This window comes from Gouania willdenowi, chromosome 6 (assembly GCF_900634775.1).
Source record: "Gouania willdenowi chromosome 6, fGouWil2.1, whole genome shotgun sequence".
Classification (NCBI taxonomy): Eukaryota; Metazoa; Chordata; class Actinopteri; order Blenniiformes; family Gobiesocidae; genus Gouania; species Gouania willdenowi.
Window position 1 is genome coordinate 25,122,248 of NC_041049.1, and position 18,990 is coordinate 25,141,237.

The 18,990-nt window shown below is 39.3% G+C and overlaps 1 protein-coding gene across 3 annotated transcripts in view; it reads left to right on the forward strand.

The window, feature by feature from the left end:
* Positions 1-5,675: 5,675 nt before the first annotated feature.
* scube1 (signal peptide, CUB domain, EGF-like 1) overlaps positions 5,676-18,990 on the forward strand; it is a 137,197-nt gene continuing 123,882 nt past the window's right edge. For all 3 annotated transcript variants that reach the window (XM_028450277.1, XM_028450278.1, XM_028450279.1), the window contains exons 1-2: positions 5,676-5,886; positions 7,726-7,848. In XM_028450277.1, coding sequence (XP_028306078.1) covers positions 5,799-5,886; positions 7,726-7,848 — 211 coding nt within the window. In that variant the 5' untranslated portion in view covers positions 5,676-5,798. The remainder of the gene's footprint in view (positions 5,887-7,725; positions 7,849-18,990) is intronic.

An 18,990-nucleotide genomic window follows, 5' to 3' on the forward strand; every position in this document is an offset into this window, starting at 1 on the left:
TTTGCCATTTGCTCTTGTCCGTAAAACATAGACAAAAAGCATCAGAAAATGTCTCGATTGGTTTTATTAAAAAAAAAAACACAGTTTGCCCAATTCAAGGACCAAACAAGTCCAAATAAAAATGCCCTCACGTCTAAGACGAGAGCAAGACTCTTAAAAAAATGGTCTCGAGACTGGCGTTGAGACAAGACCTGATGTTCAGAACTACATACTAGAATCTATGGCATTTCATTAAGGGACCAAAAACCCAACATATTGATTAAGCCTTTTCCACTGTGGCACTAAGAAGAAAAAATAGAGAGAATTAGACGTTTTTTTGACTTTTAATCTCCTACATTTGGTGCTTACTTGCCAGGTCTAGACATTCTTCATCAGTGGTTCCCAAACTTTGTGTCCCGTGTACCCCCTTCACATTGTAGTCAAATCACATGTACCCCCTCTTCATATCATACAGTAAGTACCCTCTCTGTAATTTCATACCCAGATAGCGTCTACATATATTCAATTCAATTCAAATTTATTTATATAGCGCAAAATACAACAAAGTCATCTGAAAGCACTGAACAAAATATAAAGTCCATAGTAAGAAAGAAAGAACCCAACAAGATCCACATGAACAAGCATTTAGCGACAGTGGGAAGAAAAAACTCTCTTTTTTATAGGAAAAAATCTCCAGCGGAAAAAGGTTCAGAGGGGGCAGCCCTCCGCTTTGACTGGTTGGGGTTTGTGGACAGAAGGGCAAACAGAATAGGATAGTCCATCAGAGTGTTCCAGACTAGTTGAGCAGTGAACCACTGATCAAGAACCGCCAGCTCCAGCATCAAGACTCCTGAAACAGAAAAGAGAACGGAGGGTGAGGAGAAGGCACAGCCTGCAGGGAAAACGTCTTACGGCATCCTCCATGCTCTGGCATGCTACCACTACAGACGAGGTTTCATCTTGTATATGATGACTACGGGCCGATCAAGAAAGTAAAGCCTGTTATTTAATTGATTACATTGTATGGGCGGATTGGCAGATATCCCATACTTCATTTAGAAGCTGATATTGCTCGATGCCGATATTGGCCGATATATCGCGCATCAATAGGAAATAATATAGCTTGTCACTAACTTAAAAAAAAAAAAAGTTCACAAATAGTGTCCCCTGAGTGTATTGAGGGAGAACTCAGGTGTTCATGAACAAAGTCAGTACTCTATTGAACATTTAATTTTTTATTTAGCATGCTTTGTGTTATCAGTCACCCGTGGAATTAAAAAAGCAGCACTGATGGTGGTAGAAGGATGTGGATCTTCCTGAGAGGAAACTCTCTTCTCTAATATCGTTCCTGCTGAGGTCTTTTACTTGAGTCATCATCCGGCAGTAGGGCCAGTTCCTGAAAGATGTATTATCTCCACCAAAGAGGTTATACATACATGTTCAAGAAATATCCAAAACGGGATTACATTTTGAGGATTATCTGGCTCAAGATCCCACATTTGGATCAGTTTTAAAAATAAATAGAAAAATCTCTATCTTTAATCATTGGCAAAGTTTCAAAAATGTATATTTTGGTTCGTAATCCCAGTGTTCATCAAATTTGACCGGGACATATAGAGTTGGTTTCTCTATAACCCACCGCATTTCATCCAGATTGTGAAATGTCATAAACTTATGTCTTGGTTTGTAATTGACTGATATGCATAGATTTTATACAGACCTGTAGGGCTGGCTCCTCTTTCATCCACAGAGTTTCATCCAGATCTGGAAAAACAAAACATAATTATGAATAAATGGACTTTCCTCAATATCTTTGTAACATTTAGGTGACAATGCAATATGAGGGACTGTGCAATGTTTTGTTCTCTAGCACATGTTGTCCTTTGCCCTTATTAGAGGTGACGGTAGGGTGACAGGTGAGGTACAATAAGTTTGATGAGAAAAGTCTTCTCAACATTTTAGCTGAACATCTTTGTCACAAATGGCCAATGAATAGAAGTGGAAGTGGAGAAGAACTGAAACCAGTGAGCAAACCAGACTCCCCAGGATGAGATGCTTCTTTTTTTTCTTCTTTTCTTTCTCACCCCAATCTTCCACCCCTACCTTCTCTTCTTCTACTTGTATGGTTGGCCATTTGCAGTCTCTTGCAGGTGCATTCCATGAGTTCGAGAATCTTTCAGCATTGTCCATTACAGTGTCTATAACAGTACTCAATCTGTGCTATACTAGTTCTGTATATTTCAATATAGCTGTTATGTCTGTAATAAGTGTTCTCCAGTCACAGACTAGCAACTCAAAGTTCCTCAATGCAATTATTCTGCAACCTCTTCCAACCCTAGCCCCTTGATTCCTAGAAATTGTTCTGCTGATTTAAGAATGATCTTGATCTTTTCAGTTCTTCTTTCGGTATGTGCAGAGCAGTGTATTACATCCAGCATGAACCGTAAAAACTGTTTTTTTAATTTTTATTACTATCTACGATGAGTGTCCTTGATTTGATACCATTCTTTACCAGCATTTGTTTTCTTTACTGATTCGACCGTTGAACCTTTTCCACTTTGTCCTGAAACTCTGTTGACGGCTCTTTGGTAAATTCACACCCCTCACCGAGCAGGAGGATTGTGTATAAAGTACTTGGAAAAAACCGCTAAGTAAACCTACAAGTACCATAACTGAAAATCCCTTTGATTAAAGTGAAAGTCAAGTAAATTAAAGGTAAATAAAGTTTTCAAGTAGCTCAAATTATTTGTACCTAATTACCCAAAGTATATTATGAAAAACTATACATAAATATTACAAGTAAAAGTAAAAGTAAAAGTAAATCACAAAGTACAGAATATTTAGAAAAAATATAATACGAAACATTAAAATTCCAGCCGACCTCAGTAACGTCAAAACAACACCTTCAAATATTCAATTTAAACACCAGTAAATTAAAATATGGAGTAGTTTACAGCTGCAATAATACAGATTATCACAACAGGGCAGTAGAAAATAATGATAGTCACATCATAGCAGTCTACACTCATTTGATGGAATTTAAGACAAATAACCCCAAGAAACTAAAGAGAATGTTTTTTTTTCTTTAAAAAAAATTCTAAATAAATTAATCAAAGTCCAATTTAAAGAGAAAAAAGGATATAAGACGTATATGAAATCGAACTTTCCTGTTATTAGTTTGTAAAACTGAACTTTACTATCGGAGGTGTGAAGAGAGAAGTCGGAACAAAAAGGTTATTTGCCAGTGACCCGCTAAAATGGATCTGCGACCTAATTTTGGGCCTCAACCCTGGCATTGAGAACCTCTGCAAGCAGCTGTCCTCTTTAAGGTTTGAAAACTCAGACTTTTCTGCTGACATTTTGATCAGAATCTGCTGTTATTTTACTCTCATTGTGTGTTTCTCTTCTTTGTCTCACTGTCACTCGACACACAAAGCAGCTGATTTCAAAGCTTTCTCCTCACATGTGAGTGAAAGTACCATAACAGCATCTTAGCTTTCAGAAAGGTTTGGGTTTCTTTTAATTGGGCTGATTTGAACAGATCTACAGTTATTTAAACGAAGGGAGTGTGATGGAAGGTGGAAAATTCAAACATTTCCATAATCCCGATGGTTTTTTAACATTTTTATTGTCTATTTACATTTTCAGAGAAATACTAAACAAAGTGTGTCCCTTTTCAGTTCAATAAGGCACACACGCCCATTCCCAATAATCCTTGGATGTTGAAATATTTGAACTAAAAACTGTAGCAAGTAACGATCGAGGTGAGCAGTGTCGAAGAAACAAAACAAAAGTAGATATTTATCTTTTAACAGTGGTAGAATAAGTGCAGTTGTGGTACCTTGGCCTTCAGTGGAGAATTGACTACTTAATCCACCTCTTAATAACACCACTATGACGTCACTGTTACAAGCATTTGTTTCGCAAATGAGGGTGAAGACTAAAGTGGGGTACACACTTAAAGATAATGGGGCTGCTTTCGTCCAGATTTTTCCCCTTCCAGAACAAGGTCTTATAATATGTCTTATAATTATAGATTATAAGATTATGGCAGTGGCTATTCGTACGATTGCCATATAATTATACCTACATTCTATCTGTACGCAGCGCCTCTATTTGGCCAGTTTAGGTCTCGTGACTAAGACTAAACCTTACCCCAAACCCAACCCTAACCTTAACCTTAACCCTAACCCTAAAAATGTTTGCGATATTGGGTTATAACCTAACCCTAACCCTAACCCTAACTTTAACCTTAACCCGCTACGTACAGTACATTTACTTTGGTAACCTTACCAATAGCACTGGGGGTTGTTCGTACGGCAACCGTACAAGACACTTTCTAAGATTGTGTGGTCTGAGGTGTGTTAAGAGTGAATTTGTCTCAGAAATCAGCGTTGAAACAAGTCAGGGATGAAAATCTAATCTATTAAAATCTCATCTATTAAACTTCTTCAATATTTCCGACCAAAACACTTCTTGTGTGCGGAAAGCTGACAACTCCCAACTCATGACCCTGTGATTTGTGAGAGTAGAGAGAAATAATCCAAGAAACGAGCTGACTGAGGAACATGCAATGATGCGTTCCGGGAAACTTATAAATCGGAATTTCCCAGTTGAAAAATCCCATCTTCGCGTTCAACTGAGTTCAGCGCCAGCACATGAAAATATCTGAAACATATTAGATTATTTTCCAGACTTTACCGAGCAGGAGCTCTGACTTCAGGTGGTGTTCCAAGTCAAGTAGGAGGTCAGAAAATCATGAGTTCAGAGTAGCTTGTATTAGATATAAGTTGTTTGATCACATGAGTTGGAGAAAGATTGATTGTGGTGTGCTTCTTTTGGGATTATTGGAAGACAGCAGGCTTGCTTATCATGAGCATGAACAATGGGGGAAAAAAATCTGTAATAATAATACATTGGATTTTAGATCGCGCTTTACATTGCATTATTCTTTCACTCCACACTACTAATTGAATGATCCGAGCAAAATATTGGTTAATATAAACTGTAGAGAGGCCGCGCTGAGCATCTTTAATCCATCGTCCAAACATCGGCCAAACTCCGATGTCTCTGCAACGTCTGCCTAATGAGCAAACGCTCTCCATAATACGTCTCGCAACTTCATTCATCATGCCGACGTCGGCGAGATGTACAGTATGTGTGCTATCAGGGTCTTAGGGTTAGGGTTAGGTTATAACCCAATATTGCAACAATTTTTAGGGATAGGGTTAGGGTTATGTTTAGGTTAGGTTATAACCCAATATCGCAACATTTTGGTTAAGTTTAGTCTTAGTCACACGACCTAAACTGGCCAATGACTGACCTATCACGTGACCTAAATTGGCCAAATCTGCGTACGAATAGAATGTCGGTATATTGATACGGCAACCGTACGGATAGCCACTGCTTATTTTTTTAACTACTTTGAGAAGGGGTGTGGCCCCAACAGGGAGGGGTGTGATGGGCCAATTTGTGGGACTTAGTGCGCATGAGTGTGTAGAGTGGATATGTTTGATTGTATGTATGTAAAGCACTTTGTGTCGCAACTCGTTGTAAAAAGAGTGACGTAGAAATAACATTTGATTTGACCATCGTCCCTTTGTTTGGTGAACCCTCTAGCGTTCCTCCTCAGCACTCACACACTATCTGCTCTCTGTCTTTTCTTTACTACAAGAAGACTAGACTAGACTCTCTCTCTCTCTCTCTCTCCCCCCTCCATCCACACACACACATCCACACACACACACACACGCACACGCAGTGCGCGCTCTCTCTCCAGTCCAGTCCACAGCCTCTGAATCCTCACACCGTCTGTCAGCATGGGGAGCGCTTGTTTTTCCCGGGACGTGTGTTTGTTTATCCTCCTCATAAATACTTGCATGGTGATGGGGAATGTCGGAGTCACAGGTAAGAGACTCTGTCCTCCCTGTCTTTGCCTTGCTTGTTGTCTCTGCTTTCACTGAAGCCTCCAGGCTTACCGGCTCCACGGAGGGATCCTCGCAGACAGAAGAAGCCGCTGTAAAACCCCTGTTCGTCTGTCACGTTATACTTTATTTAACATTGTTGAATTTCCCTTAAACTTTCCGTGATAGTTACTGGATGTGCTTAAGAGAGACTGGACTGCACGTGATTGGAGATCTGAGATTGAACCTCTGAAAACGTTTTTACGCACCAAATATTTATCATTTTTATGTCTTTATTTTTGACATTGCTGAAATTACGCATCGCCCTTAAACACGCTCATGGATTGATGTGTTTTTTGTATACATTTATTTTACTTTCCACTGGCTGCTTTAATACAACATGTGCCCTACATCACGGCTCATCTTCTCTTGGCGTAGTTTGGGGTGCGTAATTCGGTTCCGTTTCCTAAAGTGTCTCCTGGTCGCAGCCCGTTCACATGGTTTGAGCTGATGTCGGTGCAGTTTTCAGGAGTCCGCCTCAGCATCTCGTCTCCGGGTTTAGTGGTCTGACTGAGGTGGGGAGGGGGAACTATGGTGTGTGTGTGTGTGTGTGTGTGTGTGGTATGGTGTTGGGGGTCGTGTATATGAGTGGATGCACTGAAACCCGGAGATGACTCCAGCTTTACGCAGCAGAGCAAAGAGGAACAAAGACCTGAAATCTGCTTTTCTGATTAAAAACAGGATCGTTTAAGTGTGACTTTACTATTCATTCAACACAGTTTGCTTCCTCGCGCGCGTGAACATGACGCTGCGTAATGAGCTGGCCCTCTGCCCAGATGTGACCAACTTCCTCATCAATAAGTGGATCAATCGAGGAGTCGTTGGGCTCTCTGTATGATGTACATATACACTGTGCTGGTGCTTGGATCAGATTCGTCCAAGAGTCCCTCACAATAAACAGTTAGATGTGATTGTTTACTGCTAGTTGGGAGTCAAACTGTGGAATCTGAGCCATGATCTGTTTGACATTTATGATTCTCTGTCAAACATGTTCAAAATTAATAATAACTCTACCTTATTGAGTTTACTTAAAACAAGGGCACTCAGAGAGCACAATCCTCTGCCATGAATCACAAATATCCTCTTTGCCAGATATAGACCCATGCCACATGACCTCAGGTCACGTGATGTACGGCCCTCCGCCATGATGGAAGAACAAGCCACCGCAGGAAACGTTTTAGCGAAGCAGAGAGCCCACAGATGGTAAACTTTTGAGCTGTGTTTGGGTGTTCTAACACGGTTGGGACTGGAGTACACAAGTCTTTCTTCAGGAAATGAAATTGAACTAAACTAAACTGAATTGTTTTATTTGCATTGATCCATGTGTGCAGATCTTTTTTCACACAAATTTATGTCATCAATAAAATAGCTCAGGTTCTGAAAAACCAACATTTCACACTCATATTACAGATTAATTATGAAAAATTGCCTACTTACCCTGGATTTAACCACATGGAGTCCATTAAGAATAAAAACAGCTACTTCACAAATCCAGCCACAAACAAACTGGTTGTAAGCTTCCAGTCCATTGAAACTTTCCATGTGGTCCATTGTATGAGCTCGATGTAAAGATGAGGTAGTTCACGATGTCAGGATAAGTCACTCCCGGGAAATAAGAGACATCTTCATTCCATTTGTCACCAGGAACATTTCCCTATGATTAAGCTCTTGTACCAGTGATTCTCCGAGGCACTGATCTGGTGTCTCATTAGCCCAACTCACCATGGGTTGAATCCTCGGGGACGCAGATCTAATGAAGTATTGATTGTTCATGTATGCACAGATGCTGATGAGTGCGCAGAGGGCTCAGATGACTGCCACATTGATGCGTTGTGCCAGAACACAGCCAAGTCGTACAACTGCATCTGCAAACCAGGCTACAAAGGAGACGGCAAGCAGTGCGAGGGTGAGTCTTTAATCACATCAACCAACAGGTTCAAGCATCAGGAAACCATCCCACATAAATCAATCTGTACTTATTTCTGTGGTTGGATATTTATAGTTAGAGAGAGAGAGAGACCAGAATGGTGAGTTAAAATATAACAATGCATCCACAGACACATAGGGCCCTATAAAATCCACGTTAACAGTATTGCAGACGGAATCACGGAATCGACCATTGAAAACGGTTAAACACAGAAATGGACTGAATCGGCATATAACACCGTCACGATAAGGCAAGGAACATTTTCTTACGGGGGAATGTTTCTGGGGAGCGCTCAATTAGGTGCACTGCCCTCTCCCCTCCTGTTGTGTCTGCATTAAACACCTCCTAAACCACCACAAACACCATCTAAACTGCCAAAAAACTACACAAATCATCATTGACTCCTAAATACAGAGCCGACCAGTGCCCGCTTAACTTTGCTGTGCCTGTAAAGCTCCGTCCATTTCTCGTGTAGCGCAGCACACACACATGAAAACATGAGTCAGCTTTAATCTGCTTCACCTGCTCAGAGCGTTTAAACAACACCTCATCAGAGTTATAGAAAATCTGTTAGAACAGTTGTTCTATAGTTGTGGACGAGACCATCAATGTCAGGGATTGTAGAGTCTGAAACATCGTAGGTTAATGATAACTTCTGATACTGTAAAATATTCTGGTCCCTAGTGGTGAAATAACTGATGCATCCTTGGGTTCATTTATCTTTGTTTAATCATGATCATTTAAATTAGGTTAATTTAAATTAAGTTGATCAAAACTTAAACCATAAACCTGCTCAGATTCAGTAAACCATTGATTCCTGAGGGAAATATGGTGACATTAATGCTGTTCTCAATCTCATATATTTTTATGTAACATAAATATTTAAAAAGGAGCAGTCAGAATAATCCATGTCACTACAACTTATATCTACTATTTAATTATATGAATTACTTTATTTTTGACATACATTTTTGTTTAATTTTGGTTAATTTTTTATTTTTTAGTATTTATTTTGTTTCCTCGCAGGAGTTAAAAACTAATATTTTCTGAAAAAAAAGATTAATACTTCTAAAAAAAAACCAAACAGATTTTATAGGGCCCTACACATGCTTTAATGAAGTCAAACAGAGATTTCACCACATCTCTTTCTGGCAGCAGAGAGAAGTGCCAACAAAATAAGTTTGACAGAATTTAACAGATAAAAGAAACATTTTCAGGGCCTCTGATTTTTCTTGATCACAGAAAACAGATGGAAAAAATGGAATGCACGTTCTGAAACGGAGAAAATCAATCTGACCTGTTTTACTTTGGCCCCAACATGACATGGAAATGTCTCACATGCATGTTTTGGGACGGTATTACACATTTACATGTTATTTTGTGCCGGAACGTGTGACAAATAGACATGTTCAATTTCACCGATCATCACGTCAAATTCTCGTGCTGATATCCGGAGTTTCTGATAAATCTATGTTTATGTATGATTCTTTTGAAATTTAAAAAAATACCTAACTAGTCTTTTACTATGATCTACTGCCGGTGGTCATTTATATACATTAATGTACATAAGTCCCTCCTTCGTCCTATAGACCCCTATACAAATAGAAACAATCGCAGACTGCGACCAGCCAATAGGCTTCGACTTCCTGTTTTTGAGACTGTCAATCAAAGTGAATGCAGAACTGTGCACGGAAACAAGGCCGCGCGTCACAACAGCAAACAGGTAAATATGATTTAGGCTCTTACCTGACCCATAGACATATATCAATGTGACCCTATGTGACCTTGTCATGTTCTGCGATGCACAAGCAGGAAAGTAGAGGCGTGGCTTCTGATAGATTGCAGAGGCAGAGGGAGGAGGTGGAGCTGTTGAGGTTCTCTCAGAAACTCTGGATATCAGCTTTAAGTGTTAAGTAGTGATCATGTTATCCCGTGATCGAAAATGAATGTAGAGCTTAACCTGACCTGTGTTTTTAATGTGTGGTTTAGATTACTATGACTGCATTTAATTATTTATGTATTTTTTCTATGACTGCATTTAAATCTAAAAAGGCACTGGTACAAAGACAGGTTTAGCTGATGGTGGATTAGCTGATTTCACCTGTTGACACGTCACGGCAGAAGCATTTCCAAAAACACGGCTGTGCGGGATTTAGTTCAAAACGTGAGTGGGATTTGCCGGTTGGTGGTAAAAAAGGTTTCAAAAAAAATAATTAGGGACTTATAGATATAAAATTGATATCAGTAGTTGACTTTATTTACCCTATTTAGCATGTTCCTGATGAGTTCAGAAAGACAATGAAAAAGAGACTATAGGGAAATAGGTCAATTGATACGGAAATGGGTGAAGACTGACAGAGAATTGGGGAGATTCTGAAATGGAAAATCTAAGGCCCTACATCTTCAAAGCTTGGAAAGTGATCATTTTGTACAATAACAAATCTAAGATGATTAGCCCTAAAACATGGGTGAATCCTCATTCAGGTGACAGTGATTACCAAGCCCTAATGAAAGACACTGATTGGTCGGAATGTAACTAATCTACCTGAATCTGGGTCGATGTGTGAAGTGGGGCTCTGATGTAACCGAGGCTTGACAGCTGTTTCACAACATGCACTTATACAATCCCTCACGCACCCACCTACAGGTCCTTCTAATTAATGGGGAGGAAGTGGACTAATCAGGGGTGTTGGGGTGAGATGAGGGCAGCACCTGGCTGTGTGCTCCCACCTCTGCTCACTCATTCAGAGCACACACACACCACAGCTGGAGCAGTTTCACTCACTCACAGCATGTGTGCTTCTGTTAGGATGGACACGCACACGCACGCACACGAAAAGAACCACTCCAATAATAAGGATGTGGATGGGTGAAGGCTTATTGTTCAGTCTTACTTTCAGGTTCTGCACTGGAGTCTTGTTGGTTTGACTCAATACAAGTAATAAAATGTATTTATTTCAGGATTTGTTTCAATAACTTAAACAATCACTTATTCTCTGTTTGATATTCTCTGCACTGTAAACCTTAAAAATGTGATCGGAATGATCCATATCTTATTCAATTGTTGTGAATCTGAGTTCTTAACATTTTTGTTATGAAAGAATTCAAAGGCAAAGGGTTTTACAAAAAGTTATATAATAATAATAATAATAATAATAATAATAATAATAATAATAATAACAACAGAGACCCGCACACACTGTCAACAAAGCAGTGAAATGTTGATGGACAGTAACGCTTTCCATCCACTGACGTCATGGCCAAGATGGCAAAACAGAATAGATTTTATATGCGTTAAACCCGCAGGTAAAATAAGGAATTTTTCATATAATGAACACAATGTGTACCAAAGTCACCAGTGGACTTAACCAAGGACACTTGTCTGTCGTTTTACTTCCCCTTTAATGTAAATGATAAAAAGGAAAACATCTAATACATATGAGTTACATGAAAAGCTTCAATAAAGCTGATTAGAAGTAATCTGCTGCTGCACAGACTGTCAAAAACAACAACAAAACAAAACTATGAATGATGTGGCAGAGATTTTTATGTTGCAGAGACATCCTTTATTACATCCTTTATTCATTTTAACACCTTTACAATCAAAAACGATAATTTTCTAAAAGAGAAGAATGGAGATTTAAAAAATGATCATTTATCAGATCATTAGAAAAATTAAATAATGGCAATATGTTTATTGATTTCATGCAATGCCACAATAAGCTGCTATATTTTGCTGCGAAGATACAATACTTTTTTTTCTCCTTCTTTTTTTGAAAACCAGCTAATATATCATACTTCAATCATGATTATATACACCACACTTTTATCACTAAATGCAAGGACATCCAGCAACAGTATGTAGGGCCTCCAATTTTCCACTTCAAAAATCCCCAATTTCCATTTCAGGATTTACCTATTTCTGCTTTACATCCAGGTCACTTCACACTTTTCTGATTTGTTTCAGTTTCCTCATATTTGCCTGTTTAGATGACTTTACTGGCTATTAAACTCCCTGAAATCACACCATACTACCTAAATAGGGTAGGGTTAGGGTTAGGTCATTGTGTCCTTGGGCAAGGCACTTCACCCACATTGCCTAGTCTGAATGTAGTGTGTGAGTGAGTGTTGGTGGTGGTTGGAGGGGCCGATGGCGCATTATGGCAGCCACGCTTCCGTCAGTCTGCCCCAGGGCTGCTGTGGCTACAATAGTAGCTTTCCACCACTAAGTGTGGAGTGAAAGAATAATGCCTTAGTTCTGTAACTTTGAGTGTCCAAAAAAGCGAATTTACGTAAATTTACTGCTAGCCTTCAGCCACTTGTTTAACAGAAAAATAATATGGAAATGTGTGATATGATCCCAAAACATTATTTGTAAAACCTTTAAGTATCGCCAACCACCAAATCCCACGCAGCCGTGTGATTGGAGGTTTACTGCTTCTGTCACCAGGTAAAATGACGACAAGTTCAGCTCATACACGTGAACCACTTGTTCATCACAACACGTTACAATCCCACTTCAAATGAATCTCTGCATTCATTTTCAATCACAGGATAACATGATCACTAAAATCCCCATAGCATTTTGCATGCGATTATTGGCAGAATTGGACATATTTGTCACACTTTATAGACATTCAGTCACCTGTTTTCTGGTTAAAAAATAGTGTCTAAATGTTTGTTATTGTGCCCAAACGTGCATGTAGGCATTTCCATGTCATGTATCTAGTTTTTACGTTTCAGAACGTCAATTCTGTTTTTTTCATCCGTTTTCTGCGATTATGGAAAATCGGAGGCCTGTAGTACAACATTGCACTGTTGCAGTACCATACAACACGATGTGACAGCACAATGCTTGTACAGTGTTACATTATCACGTGACCATATTGAGGTAAGCACTCTAGAAGTTGCAGAAACATCATTTGCATTGAAACATTTGCTCTCTGGATAAGATTCCTTGTGATAGCATGCATTTGATGTGACTTGGTTCAACGTTATTAAGTGTTGACAGTAAAATCCATCATACAGCCTCAGGCAGTTTAGTTGTGCAGTCATTGTAGGTGAACAAGGACCTATAGCAGCTATGTAGCATCAAATCAGCCTCATGCTTTAGTCCTGGAAGCTAATTCCCTACTATGACTCCTGACAGGAACGTGTCTAGTTGAGCCAAGCACTGTGAATGTACCTGAATGATGCAGCTCTACCCTCTCCTCACATTGTGCCAAGCAGTGTGTGATTTATCTCACAGGACAGTCTCTCACACACATGCAGCCTGAAGGAGGCGTCCTGAATAACAACAGCTCCTCTGTCCTCTGAGTGGAGGCAGTGAGAAGCCTTTGGCCTGCTCATGAATATAACCTTCCTGCTGTAGTGCAGACCTGTCCCGCCACTGCCAGCCACTCTTTATTACATCATTGCAGCCGGCCTGTTATTGCTTCAGTGAGCAGGGAAGACACTCTTGGCTTGAGCGATGCTAGGATGTCAGAAGCATTTAGATACATGAGTAGTTGAATAATGAGCATGTGTCCTTTTGCCCAACAACACTCCACTTTAACCCTTGACATTTTTCTAACTCCTATCAGCTCCTTTTGCCTTTTGAGGCAACAGCTTGTGACAAGGATGGCAAATTAAGACAAATGGGGAATGGGAAATCCCCCCTGACCCCAGTGATTAGATATAAGGACTGTAATTGGCCAGTTGTGTTTTCCATCAACAGGCATTAAGGGCTATTTAATGCCTACCACTAATGGCAGTGCAGACTATTGGTCCTGAAAGCAAGCGGGTATCGTATCACTGATGGTTGCCACCATACCAGTATTATCAGTATCTTTCCATATTTGCAACCAGTCACTCAACAGTCTAGTGAACGTGGCTGTGGATAATTGGAAATGGAGTAAAGTGAAGGGCTTGCCATGGCCTTTTAACTCCTCCTCCTGGTTTTCAGAAGTGCATTGTCTCAGTAGTCTACGTTAAATCCCTATACTTCTGTTGCCTGCACTTTGATAAAAACTGTAGATTGTTTTTACAGAGTTCATAAAAATATAATCTGGTATTACATAATACACATTTAATTTGTTTAGCTGCGTGAAGAGAAGGCATGATTAAAAAGTGCAACAGAAAACATCTAACAGCTTAAAAATCAATAGCAACATTGAAAATTAGTAGCAAAAACATTGAAAATTAGCAGCAAAAACATTGAAAATTAGCAGCAAAAACATTTAAAATCAGCAGTAAAAACATTTAAAATCAACAAACACATTACATCAACAACATGACCAAAATCTCCCTCTCAATCATACGCAGTAGAGAAAAAAAGTGCCTTTAACTTTGATTTAAAAATGTTCACATTGGATGCTGACTTCAGCTCTGCTGGCAGTTTGTTCCACTTCTTTGCAGCATAACAATTAAAAGCAGCATCACCATGTTTACTGTGAGCTCTGGGCTCCACTATCTGACCTGTGTCCATAGATCTGAGAGACCTGCTGGGTTCATACCTGACTAACATGTCACTGATGTATTCTGGACCAAACCCATTCACAGATTTATACACCAGCAGCAGAACTTTAAAGTCTATTCTGAGGCTGACTGGGAGCCAGTGTAAAGACTTTAAAACTGGAGTAATGTGTTCTGACCTCTTTGTTCTGGTTAAGACCTGAGCTGCAGCGTTCTGAACCAGCTGTAGCTATTTGATGCTCTTTTGGGGGATTCCTGTCAGAAGACCATTACAATAGTCCAGTCTGCTGGAGATAAAAGCATGGACCAGTTTCTCCTGGTCTTTCTGAGCCATTAAACCTTTCACTCTGGAGATGTTCTTTAGGTGGTAGAAGGCTGTTTTTGTGATAGATTTGATCTGACTGCTGAATGTAAGATCTGAGTCAATCAGAACACCAAGGTTTTTGACTTGGTCTTTAGCTTTTAAAGATCGAGACTCAAGATAATTGCTGACAGCAGTCCTCTTTTCCTTGTTACCAAAGACAATCACCTCCATCTTGTCATGGTTTAGTTGACGGAAGTTTTCACTCATCCAGCAGTTTACTTTTTCTAAGCAGTCACACAACACCTCAATGGGACCAAAGTCATTTGGGTTCAATGATATAGTTGTGTGTCATCTGCGTAGCTCTGATAATCAACCTTACAGTTCTGTAAAATTTGTCCTAAAGGAAGCATATATAGGCTAAACAGAAGGGGTCCAAGAACAGATCCCTGAGGAACCCCACAGGACATTGGTAATCTGTCAGATTCAAAGTTTCCAATGCTTACAAAATAACTTTGCTCCTCCAAGTATGACTTAAACCATGTATTACTTTTCCATTTAGTCCAACCCATGTTTGCAACCTGTGCAACAAAATTGTATGATCTACAGTGTCAAATGCAGACTTAGATCCAATGGAATGAGAACAGACACTTTTCCTGAATCAGTGTTCAACCTTATGTCATTGATCACTTTGATAAGAGCAGTTTCAGTGCTGTGATGAGAACAAAAACCTGACTGAAATTTATTAAATATTTTGTTAAAGGTTAAGAATTGACTCAGTTGGTTGAAGACCACCTTGTCAGTGACCTTGGCCATGAATGGAAGGTTGCTGATTGGTCTATAGTTAGCCAGTATAGAGGCATCCAGTGTTCTCTTTTTTAACAGAGGTTTCACAGCAGCTACTTTCAGGGATTTTGGTACGGTGCCTGATTGGAATGAGCAGTAAATTATCTGACACAAATCAGTGACAATTGACTTTACAACAGTTTTAAAGAAGTTTGAGGGTATTGTGTCATGGCAACACATTGATGGATTCAGCTGCTGAACAGTTTCCTCTATTGTTTTTGGGTTCACTGTAATAAACTCTAACATTGTAGGTGACTCATCCCTCAGTGGTTGAAGCTGTTCAAGCTTCCTTATTAAGACCTTATTGATTGTATTTTTTCATTGAAATATACAGCAAAATTCATTGCATATGATCTGGGGGGGAGTTGTGTGCTTTTCAATTACAGAGAACAATGTGCGAAACTTGTTGACGTTTTTAGCAATAATTTCAGAAAAGTATTGCTGCCTTGCTTTGATAAAGCCATCATTGAATTTACGCAGACCTATTATGTAAAATTCTAGATGAATTTGGAGTTTTGTTGTTCTCCTTTTACGCTCTACTTTTCTACAATCAGATTTCAAATTCTGCATTATCTCAGTTCTCCTCCAAGGGGTTTTCTGTGTGTCTGGTTTTCTCTTAGTTTTGATTGGAGCCACCACATCTATGACATTACAGACTTAAACGCATCCAAAAGATCATCAACTGTCTCAGCACTCATGGTTGGTGTCATGCTATGGCTTGCATAAACTGTGCACGTTCTCATTCATAGACCATTTCCTAAAATACACGAAAGTAGGGGGAACAGAAGAAGAAGATACAGTAGATGTTTGAGTTAGCATTGCATAGAAGGCTGTGAGTATAATACAGATATAGGCAACTGGTGTCCCAGGGACCACATGCAGCCCTTGGACTAGCTAAAAAACAAAAGCAAAATGTGACTCTAGAAACAGAAAACAATATCAACACACACCCAATGTCTCCAAAACACGCCAAAATTAATGAAAGAAAAATATACAAAACTAGAAGAAAAAAAATACATACAACGGAACAACACAAAGAGTCTGCACTACTAAGATGGATAAGTGTGCTGTATCCGCAATATCTCTCCTTTAGCGGGCTTCACTTAACCAAACATTCACCGTCACAGAGCAGCTATACTACGAAGTTAGTTATCAACACATTCAATTAAGTAAGGTGTGCCCAATCTGGCTACACAGGCACTTACATAAAAAGTGTAGAGATTGCAGTATCTGACCAATCAAAAACACAGAGAAACCATGAAGAGCAACTTTCGTCACAAGGAGTAACAATTCTTAACAATATAAAGTATTCAAATCCATAATTCAGATGAAAAACAACATTGTAGCTGCAGTAAAAGCAGGAAGGAAGAAAGGCTAAAAGGAAAATTGCAGATTATAATGCGTGAAATTGTGAGATTTTACAATATTAGTTCATTGGAGAATAAATGGACACACTGATCAGTTTAATTCTGTTACGTCACAGACACGTTACTACTCATGTATCCACCTCATTTTGGGTGCAGTCTGTGGCTCTGATAAAGCGTTCATACAGCTCAGCCTACATCATAAGGTGAACATTATCTGTATTTTACATTATTTGTATAAGTTTTTAATCAGGGGTGCACATAAGTGTTTCGCAGTTGCACATATTTGGCCAAGAAAACCAATTTAGACCAAATATGATGTCCATTTGCACACCTACCATTTGGGGAGAGATAGGAGTGAATAGCAGGGGGAGATGGGCGGGGCTACAAACACACAGCACGGGTGGGCTGCTTACCAGACAAGAGGGAGGGAGAGAGGCGTGAGAGGAAAAAACATATTTTGATGTCAGGGATAGTAACTTTTTAAGAGCCTAAAAAACCATCATATTATTTGGTCTTCAGATATTTGCACATTTCATTTTAGTTCATTTCACTAGAAAGCTTCATTTTCTATGAGGCTTTGAAGAACAGACATTTGCTGTTTCTATTCATTTTCTGTTGAAAACAAGTAAATTGTCACATTATCTACACATCTCTTCATTTTGCTCTTCCTGTTAGGTTGGTTTTGAAAACATGTATTTAAAACCCTGAGCACTATGCAGGTGTTCCCCTGAGCACCAGACCAAAAGGGATATGTGCAACGTTACCAGCTATAATGATGTCTTTTCAACAATCTTGGCTAACAAGAAAGTCCCAAAGCACATTTTAATAGTTTTCTGTCCTATTTTCACACTTTCCCCAGCATCAGAGGCATTTCCCATTAAATTGACCTTTTTGCAAAGCAGTGGTTCTTAAACGTTTTCTGCTGTCCCCCCTTTGAAGAATTAAAAACTAATTTCTTCTTCAAATCTCCAAAAAATAAAATTTGCATTCACATATTTTAGAACACTAATGAAGCTTTTTATTAATGAAGTGCAAGGGAAAAAACATTTTCTATTTTTCATGCTCACAGTTCCCCTTAGGGGCCAGGCCCACAGTTTGGAAACCACTGTTGTAAAGACATTAGAAAGCAATACTGTAAAAGTCCACTATCCATATTTTCCTTCCATCAAGGGTACTTTTCTAGATAAAGGTTAGCCAAAATATATCGTTAATAAGGTTGGATAAGTTATGTTTCCGAGTACATCCAATGAGGGGGTTGATGTGTGGCTGTTGTTATTACTACTTTGCTTAGATTAGTCAAGTTTGTTGTATTATGAACTGCACTTCTGGTTTTAAAACAAAAGCCTACGGACACTAAAACTGTGACTAACAACAACTGTCCCACAGCTTTTTAATGGGTATGTATTAATGCACTGTTCCCTCTCACCACCGATAATAAATATAGAAACATGTCAAGTAGTACTTTTATTTGAAGATGTTCTTCACCCCATGTGTGCTGCACACACACACGGACGCACACATACAGAATTTTTCAAGCATTATCTCTATGTTTGTTCAACAACTTCAGAAAAATAAACTTTTTATAGGCCATTGCGGTTTTCTTATCCAAGAGTTGAAAAATGTCTTTGGATAGCACAAGAATGCTGAGCTGCAACAACACATCAGCTACTTTCTTGAAGTTCAGAGTAGTCATACTGTATGATCCTCCAGAGGTTAGACGAGTGGAGAATGGAAGCGTTTTGTTACACAGGTGCTGCTTTAAAGTTTGAATCTCAACATGACATGTTAAAAAACTTTACTTTGTTGTAGAATGGCCTGTCAGCTAAACGTCCTGTCTCTCCTAAAGTTTATTTAAAATGAATTCAGGCTGGCCGGTATACCGGTTCATACCAAAAACCGGTATATATTTTTGTTAAGATATGAATTTAAAATATACCGCCGTACCGGTGTATTTGATTACACAACTTTTGGAACGCTACGCTGCTCCGCCTTTCAGACCAGACCCTTTTCAACGTTGCACTTCTAAATAGGAAGGTAAACAGTAGCGCTCTGGTGTTAGTTGCGGTGTAAATCATACGTGTGAATGGATAAGCAAGACACAATTGAAAGCTCTGAAGCTGCATGTTAGCATGTGCCTGCGTGCGTATGCCTCTG